At 37.4% G+C, this 9,298-nt stretch overlaps 1 protein-coding gene across 5 annotated transcripts; it reads left to right on the top strand.

Annotated features, from left to right (window-relative positions):
* Window positions 1-4,419: 4,419 nt before the first annotated feature.
* On the top strand, window positions 4,420-8,939 carry LOC121911774. 5 transcript variants are annotated; one of them, XR_006099947.1, is made up of 7 exons: window positions 4,420-4,572; window positions 6,019-6,067; window positions 6,156-6,228; window positions 6,318-6,372; window positions 7,204-7,353; window positions 7,484-7,576; window positions 7,867-8,939. XR_006099947.1 is itself a non-coding variant. In XM_042433605.1 (5 exons), the coding sequence occupies exons 2-5, from the start codon at window positions 5,377-5,379 to the stop codon at window positions 8,170-8,172; spliced, it is 642 nt and encodes a 213-aa protein (XP_042289539.1). In that variant the 5' UTR covers window positions 4,420-4,572; window positions 5,359-5,376; the 3' UTR covers window positions 8,173-8,939. The 5 variants fall into 5 exon arrangements, 3 of the variants coding, with proteins under 3 accessions (XP_042289539.1, XP_042289540.1, XP_042289538.1); XR_006099948.1 differs by lacking the exon at window positions 6,019-6,067 and having other exon boundaries at window positions 4,421-4,572; XM_042433605.1 differs by lacking the exons at window positions 6,019-6,067; window positions 6,156-6,228; window positions 6,318-6,372 and adding an exon at window positions 5,359-5,469.
* The last annotated feature ends 359 nt before the right edge of the window (window positions 8,940-9,298 follow it).

Genomic DNA, 9,298 nt, shown 5'->3' on the forward strand with positions numbered 1-9,298 from the left:
TAACAATATTGTTAAACAGTTGGTCTTTCCCTAATCTTAATCAAGTCGCTGTGATGACTCCAACCACTGTTTACTGCTGTTCCTTTTAAAGTTGAGCGGGTTGTTTTCTCAAACTTGTGACATCTGTGGTCAGGTTATAAAGAATAAAAAAAGGACCGTTTTTCTGTGTAGTCACTCTTTTTTGAATTAACGCTACCCTCCACACTGCTTTTGGTTATTTTTCAGTGGGTTGATTGGTTTATTAACTTACTGTAATCTGTGTGTGGCCTTCCTTTCTGTTGTTTTGTTGTTTTTGTTGCCTTGAGCCACATAGTAACGTTGCCTAAAATAACTTGTTGTAGCCTATTTAAATATAGAAATACAGTAGTACAAACATTCTGTATGATACACTGATGAAAAAAAACTTATTTCTGGCAACATTGCATTTCCCATTTAACCAATTTTTCCACATATATGCACACATTTTATTTAAACTGCACACTGTAAAGAGGGTTCTGGGGTTTGAGGGCACAGTCTGGACGGTTCACAAATCTCACATGTGCACACACATACAGGCATTCACACCTGCAGGCAAATTGGAGAATAGTTCACTTAACATGCATGTCTTTGGAGAAAACTGGAGAACCTGCACCCAACATGCAAACTCCACACATAATAGTATTCAAACCAACCCTCTGGCTGTAAGACGACATTGCTGAAAAAGTGAGTCATATATTTTGACAACACAACAACAGTTTCATATGAACATTCGTAGGAGTTTATATCTGAATTCACTTCATACATTTTCTCTTCATGTCAGTCATGGATGGATGTGTAGGCGTGAATGTATGCACACAGGTTGATATGTGCCACAGATGACATGTATCCACGCATATACCGACCCAGTCTCACATCAAAATGTACAACAGCTACGTTGGTCCACAGCACAAAAGTTTCACAATAATGGCTATAAAATTGTGAGATGTTTTTTTTTTGGCTTGTTCTTTTCTATCGGCTTGCGTCCATGTCACATGACTGTCAGGTTGCTGTCTGCTCAAACAAATAAATTGCTGCCATTCCTTTTGTTCTCAGTGGAAAATGCGATATTTTAAAAATATTTTTGGCATTACAATGCGTTTTGATAACAAATGTGTATTTTATTGCATAATCTTCGTTCAGTGAATGTATATGATGTTTAGTTTGTCAGTTATCAGGCATCCTGTCATTGCTATGGTGGTTGCTATGGATACTGCTATTGCTGAATCCATGTTGCTTACATGTGTGAATCATTGTCTTTATGTTGTGTAGTTATCTAAGCTGTTGTTGTTGATGTTATTTGTGTTATTTTATGTAACTGTTAAATAATAGATTTTAGAGCGACGCAGGGATTAATTCAGTTTGGAATTTGAAGCTTTGTGATTGGCCAACTGGAGGACCCCGCCAGGAAGTATTTTCCTCACTGTCACCATGTTAAGATTTTCTTTTAATGATATTTTTAACATTTTTCAACACAAAATAGCTTCTTTTTTGTGTGAAATGAATGCAAAGTGCAGGTAGATAGAATACTTTAATTATGCTAACATTAATTCATATTTTTTCTTTTGACATAATTACAGTAATTTAGTGGTCTAATTTGAATCACATTAGCTGCCAACAGTTAAGGAAATGAACACTGATGAAAAAGGTTAATAATTAGATTAGATCTTTATTATTTAAAGGACAAGGCACTAAAAACAAAACAGCAGGTTAAGAACCGTGATGTTTTAATTGACTCCGATCTAAGTTTTAACAGTAATGTAAAAGCAATAACATTATTTTATGATCTTAAAAACATCAGCCAAAGTCAGGAAACTTATGACAAAACAGGATTTGGAAAAAAAAACTGATTCATGCTTTTATCTCCAGCAATATTGATCACTGCAATGGACTTCTGACATGACTTCCTAAAAAGACCATCAGGCAACTTATCAAAATTCAGCTGCAAGAGTTCTGACCAAAACCAAAAAGGACATCCCACATCACCCCAGTTCTTAAATCTCTCTACACTGGTTGCCAGTAAGCCACAGAATTGATTTTAAAGTCTTTTTACTTATTTATAAATCTCTACACGGAGTTGGCCCTGAATATATGACTGATATGCTTGAGCAATATAATACTGGCGAGACCTCTTAGATCACTAGTGAGTGGACTGCTACTGGTGCCCAGAGCAAAATCTAAACAAGGAGAAGCGGCTTGTAGTTATTATGCAGCGCAGCGCTGGAACCAACTGCCTGATGGTCTTAGAAATGCCCCAACCCTCAAAGCTTTTAAATCCAGACTGAAAAGCCTTTTCTTTAACTAAATGCTCTTAAAACTCATGGTCTTAATATTATTGTTTTATTATATATTTGTATCATTTCTATATAAATTTTATCTCTTTTATTTTGTTCTTTTCAAATTGTGTTGTTTTAACTTCTCTGTACAGCACACTGAATCTACTTCTGTGTATGAAACGTGCTTTATAAATAATTATAAATGCCTTGCCTTTATTGTCATTTTTGCTCAGAACAATGGACATCTGTTTAACAGCTCTTCAGCAGTGTGCAGCATTAAAAAAAAAACAGTAAAGTTCAATAAATAAAAACAAATATAAATAAAAGCAAAATATATTCTGAGGCAAACGATAAGAGATAAAGTGACCTAAACAGTACAGAAAGTAGCAGCATATGGGGTGGTGTGTGTGCAATACTGCAATACGTGCAATATGATAGTGTGTAGTGCATAATGAGTGTGTGTGTGTGTGTGTGTGTGTGTGTGTGGGTGGGGTTATTGCTGCACAGCAGTCAGTCTTTCTCAGTCTTTGGCAGCAGGGGGTAAATAGAAGTTACAGCTCTTGGAGAATGAAACTGTCTCTTAGTTTGTTTGTTCTGCTTTTGATTGTCCTGCATCTTCTTCCAGAGACGAAGGGGACAAACAATCATGCGTCCTGGGTGGGTTGGGTCTTTTATGATACCGCTGGCTTTCTTTTATAGTCGGCCAATGTAATGTCCTTCAGAGGCGGCGGCGTAGTCCCGATGATACGCCGAGACGCTTTCATCACCTGTTGCAGATCCCTCCAGTCTTTCACAGTACGTTAATAGAATTATCCTGATCAAGAGCTGACATTCACGGCTGCGTGTAGAATATATTTCTTTGAACATAAACGGTACCTTTGCAGCCTTTAAGCTGACATAAGTGCAATTAGGCAGACCTCACGAAAAGTGGGGAACCTTGATTAGATATTGTGAAAGCAGCATCACGCTCTCGCACAGTAAGTACTTAAATTCTCAGTAGCAAACTGGGTGGCAGTATCTCAGCTTCTAAATATACACTGGACAATTCATCAGGGGTACAAGAGCACAGAGAGTGACACTATGAAGATGTATTGGACACAGTAGTTCGACCAGCTCTAATCCAAAGTTCTCTTCTACTCCCTCGGGTCAGGTAGCCTCCAAGAAGCCTACAGTTTGCAAGACGTTGTCCCCTTAAAGCTTTGCATTTTGTAAAAGAGATATATCTAAGCAATTACAGCAAAGACATATCTGTAATAACTTTTGCCTAATTTCTAAACCTTCTTTTCTGGCTGAAGAAAATTGGAAGCTGACAAGATTATTGTTTTCATAAATGGTAATGGTTTCTGTGATACTTCCCATGCTGGTTTTAGAGTGATGATTTCCATTCTGGTTTTTAGAGCAGGTCATGGTACAGACACTGCACTTCTGCCAGTTTTTAATTATATTTTAGCAGCTGATAGTGGTCAGTCATCTCTTTTACTTCTTTTATATCTTAAAGTGGCTTTTGTTACAGTTGATAACTTGAGTTTAAATGAAAGTTGTGCATTTTGTGTGTCTATATCTGCACTGTTTAAGATTGGTTTCATTCCTTTTTCCAAATGTACATCCTCCTTAACCCCTTGAAGTTAAAGGTATACACCACACTGTAAATCTAAACATTGGCTTTAATAAAAGGTATTGAGTGTACTAAACTCAGTTTTTATTAACATGTTGCTAACACTCATTTTGAATAAGTTACCTGTACTTTGTAGTTGAAAAACCTTCCAAACTCAGTATGCTCGAGTTGTATTGATTTAGAAAAAACAAGTCCTGGCAACTTAGGCCTTTTCATGAGTTAATGTACTTAGTTACATGTAACTATGTGCATTTACTCTTATACTTAAACACCCTACATATTAGAAGTGTTGGCACTTAAAGTATTTTTTCTTGTTAAGTTACTTCCTATTTCTACCTCCTTACACTTACACAGGAAAATGCTCCTCTATTTTTTTTTTCATTTTTTTTTTTTTTACTTAATTTCTTTTCTTGCTTTTACATAACATTATTGGTACAACTTTATTGAACGACCAGGGCTGGCAGTGCCACAAAGTGCTACAGCCCCCCCCCCCCCCCCCCCCCCCCCCTCTAACGGTTCAACGGCTGCACATGCGCACTGCACAGATCATCAACCACCTGCCTCTTGGCGCGGTATGCCTATGTCGTTGGACTTGGACACGGCTGCAACGGCCATTATTTCAATTTTGGGATTTATCGTTCTGCTGCTGCTTGGAACATTGATATGGTGAGTCCATGCTTGACTAAAAGGGGAACTATGCAAGTGTGTTCGATTTTCTGCTGTTTCGCTAACAGTTCTCCCGGCCAATGCATTTGTTTTCGATGAAACCGACCAGAAAACAATCGATAGAGCGATGGATAACATTATCTATCATGTACGATGTTAGGACGTGTGTCTCTGTGTAGTCTTATCCGTCATTTGGGGTTAGCATTAGCTAGCGTTAGCAATCGCTAGCGTTAGCATTTATAGTTTGTGCTACCAAATAATTACAGACCTCTAAATCAACCCAAAAAATATATTGATGGCTTATATCCAACAACAGTATAGTGGTGCTTAGTGCTCAAAACACATTTATAACTTACATTTGTGTGATGTGGTGATTTTCAGTTTGAAAAGTAGTCCCCCCCCCCCCCCCCCCCCCCCACGTAGCCAAGATGGCGGCCATTAAGGGTGAGAAGTGTCCATAGTTCCACACTCAACTTTTTGACTGTTTTGAGTGAAACATCTGGGTACTCACAGTGTATTTTTACATACTTCTCAGTGTGAACGCACTTACTTTCTCAAAATGTTAAGTGTAAGTACAGAAGTATGTGATTTGAGACACAGTACAAGTCTAGGGCTGGGGGTGGGGGGAAGGGGGGTTATTTTCTTAGAAGTTAAGTTAGCTTGGAGATGCAAGGACACGTTACTCGCAAAACACGACTGTCAAACGTAGAATAAAGTTGTAAAATCCCAAAACGTCAGTGAAATTAGGTGCTTTTGTTGTTGTCGCTAACGTAGGCTTTTTTTTAGGTGAAACCATGAGGGTGCATGCCTGGTGGGTCATGTTCACTTAAGCAATATTACTCGAGTGGGTGTTCTTTAGCGCCATTTGAGCACGACAGTGATGCGGTCGGGACCGAGGCGCTTGCGCCCAGGTCCGCAAGCATCACGGTCTCAACTCTGTCTATCCGACTTTGTAACGTTACACACAGGCAGGGAGAGAGCCCTCTCGGCTAAGACAGTTTCCAGCATATTCACAAAAAAATGTAGATTTAGTTGTTCATATGTGACTTTGGCAGCTGACAGGAACACCTACATGAGGTTGATGTAGTTTGTGATTAATTCGTATGGCGCGTAATACATAACCTTTCAAAAAAATAATAATCCAGGTGTGTGTGTGTGTGTTTAGATTGAAACTGAAATTAAATCCATTAGTACCTAGTTAACATCAAGACTGACAAACAGTAATGTTTTAAGGATAATAGGATCACTGTTAGACTCATAAGCTACATATCTGTCAGCCTTAGAACTGTCTTTGTGACTAATGTGTTTGTCATAGTTTTCACTTGTATTTGACCAACAGCATTGTAAAGCCTGGTCATATAGGAGATGGCTAAAATACTGTGAATGCTTGAATATTAAGTATTAACAGTTGAATTGTTTTATTCTTTTTAACTATGTCTAACACAGGCTCAAACTAATGAGGAGTCCACACAGTGCACAATCTCAGCAGTAGACGGTATTTTCTCATGATTCTCCTTGTGCAGTAATTAATATATCATTACAACTACATGTTCTAATCATTTTCTTGTTTTCTATCATTTCAGATTTATCAAGCAGACCAAACCCCTGCCTGGCCTTCATTCCGCTGAAGTGGACACATCTAGAGTATCCTCCAAGGTGAGGATTCTCATTGTCTGTGTGTGTGTGTTTATCTCTCAGGCTACAACTACATATTCTAATCATTTTCTTATTTTCTTTCATTTCAGATTTATCAATCAGGACCCTTCAAAACCAGATTAAACCTTCAAATGCAGTGGACATGTAAGTGCTGCACATTTTGTGCAGAAAAGAGAGGCCATTTACTTAAACATTACCGCTTAAAACATGGGTCCCATACACGGATTGCACAACTTCCTTGCCCACATAAGGAATGCATATGCACGTTTAAGTCTTTTAATGCACTTAAGGTGCATTTATCTACCTGGCACACTCAAAAAGATCCAGGCAAAAGGAGTGAAACAGCATTCCACTGTCCGCTGTGTGACTTTGTTGAGCCTGGCACTGATTCAAACTTTTTCACCCATTTACGTGGGCATTTGAGACTGAAACAAAAGGTTAGTTGTCCATATCAAGGATGTAACTTCCAGAGCAGCAATTATTCCACATTTAATGCACATAAATCCAAAGAGCATCCAGTACATAGTACAATGGCTTGCTCATGGCAAACTTGATGGACCAGACATTCTCACTACGCCGGCAAGAGATCATGAAAAAGGAGCCTGCTGTACAGGACATAGTGGAACGGTGGCCAGCCCTGTTTACAGAGGGAGAGGTAAGTTATTTTTGTCATGAATGGTCACTGGGAGTTTTTACTCTTGACTGCATATTTGAAAGCAGGTTTGATAAGATAAACAAAATAAAAATTGAACTTGAAAAAGAATAAATTCACTGCAGATTCACAAAGATATAAGTCTTTGTAAATGTTTATGCGTTAACATGTTCTTTTCAAGTAAAGAACTCTTGCTCTTACAGTGAGAATTTATTGATGTCATTCAGTTTTATATGAAATAGTATGGTGTGTGATTTTACCATACTTAACTGGTATTCTCACTGCCCCCCCACTAACCCATTGCCCTACTTTTTTTTTCTTAGGTCTTTGCAGAGTTTAGCAGAATTGCCACCAAACATCTTGAAAGCAGTTTCTTTGAGTCTCTTGACAAGCACACTCCACGGATCATTGAACTCCTGCAGTCAAAAAAGGGAGCTGCTGGACTGAAGATTCAAGAGTTAATGGCCAACTTGGTAAGAAATTAATTTAATAATTTAAGTTTTAAGTTCTTACTCTCATCTACATACACTTACAGACCAACATTTTCATTCTTTGTCTGACTTTTTTTATTCTAATTGATGTTTTCTGTCTCTGTCTTATAAGTCATCGGATGTAACTGCAAGACGCTCCGTGGTCCTCAAAGGCCTTCCCATCGTCTTTGGTGATGACCCAAACAAGTTCTATAAGACATGTTTTGTAAGTACTTGCACAAAATGCAGTATATTCACTTGTAATACCGACATCAAAGATATATGTCCCTCACATTTCTGCCTGTATTCATTAATGTAGGCCTTCCTTTACTGTCTTATCTTTCACTTCATTTCAAATTTAGAGGGTGTTATTGTAGCTATTGATTGTTATTCTATTGTTCATTTTTTGTCTCTCCATCGCAGATCTTAGTGTATAGTTTATAATGATCATAGTGTCTAACTATCCAAATACTTCCTGACTACACATTGTTTTGCTGATTGTTTGTTTCTTTGCAGGAGACAACGAAAGATGAGGCCATAGACAATGTCACAGTCGGTGTATTGACCATCCTAAGTGAAGACGATCCTGAGCAGCCCGCGTCCACAGCCATCGTCCTTGAGGGAGGTATTGTGATGGACAAAATTCGGGACTTGCCACAGGCATTTTGCCTCATATTTGGCCTCACATATGCCTTGAACCTCGATTACCCAAACTGTGTTGGAAACACATTCAAATTCATTCAAAGTGTAATGCTTGGTTTGGGAAACAAAGCCCTCCCCCCAAAACTGTTAACAGTTAAAAACATGTTGTTTGACGAATGAGGAGTCAGATGTGAGGTAGCACTCAAGAACTGCTTATGACAGAGACATGAGAAGAGATGCCTTAACTAAACAGTATTTTGAACATTTTAAGAGCTGCCTAGATGCAGTTTATTTGTTGAGTTGATTTTCAAATCTGTTCAGTGCTTTTATGCTGGTGGTATATATAGTGCCCTCTTGTGAATTCAGGTGTTAAAATGTTGTGTAAAAAGAAATATATGTTGGATAATGTGGCATACCGTTAATGTTCTTATGACAGAGAAGAGGCGTTTGATGCTTTTATAAACAGCATTTTGAACTGTTTAAGAGTCAAGTGAAAATATAATCATCATTTCATTGTTCAATTGATACTCAGACCTGTTGAGTGCTTTTACAATAATGCCTTCTTGTGAATTCTGATGTTAAAATGTTGATTAAAAAGAAATGTGATATGTTGGATGATCTAGCCAGCAAATACCTGTAATCCAGCATAAATTGTGCGTGTTAAGATTCACAGTAAGTCTGCATACTGTTAATGTTTTTATGACAGGAAGAGAGGTTTGCTTTTAGCATTTTGAAATGTTCAAGAGTGACGTGAAAACATTTTCATTTCATTTCAATTTTTTTTACAATAGTGCCTTGTGAATTCAGGTATTAACGTGTTAAAAGAAATGTGATATGTTGGATATTTGGATACTGTGACCAGCACATAATCCATCAAAAATTGTGAGCACAAAATCTGCATACTGTTAATTCTGTACACGTTTTAAATAAATTGAATGCAGATGACATTCTTTTTCGCAGTATTTTTTTCTTTCAAATTAAGAGATGATAACAAAGTTATTTTAAGTACTGAAGACTCAGAATTGACGAGTTAATTTCAATACAATAAAGTTACAATAAATTACTTATTTTAAGTCCAATGCAGTCATAACCAGCAAGTTAATTCAAGAGCTGTGAACTCAAAATAATCATGTTTAGTTTAGTTTAGTAAACTTATTATAAACAAGTTCTCACAAGTACTGCACACTTATATTTAGTAAGTTACATATACTTAACTTAATCAAGTTTACTTAACTCAGTTAGTTTAAGGCAATGAGTTTGCATATTTTTTTGAGTAACGCCAACTAATTACATTTTACAGTGCAGG

The sequence above is a fragment of the Thunnus maccoyii genome, chromosome 14 (assembly GCF_910596095.1).
Source record: "Thunnus maccoyii chromosome 14, fThuMac1.1, whole genome shotgun sequence".
In the NCBI taxonomy this organism is placed as follows: domain Eukaryota; kingdom Metazoa; phylum Chordata; class Actinopteri; order Scombriformes; family Scombridae; genus Thunnus; species Thunnus maccoyii.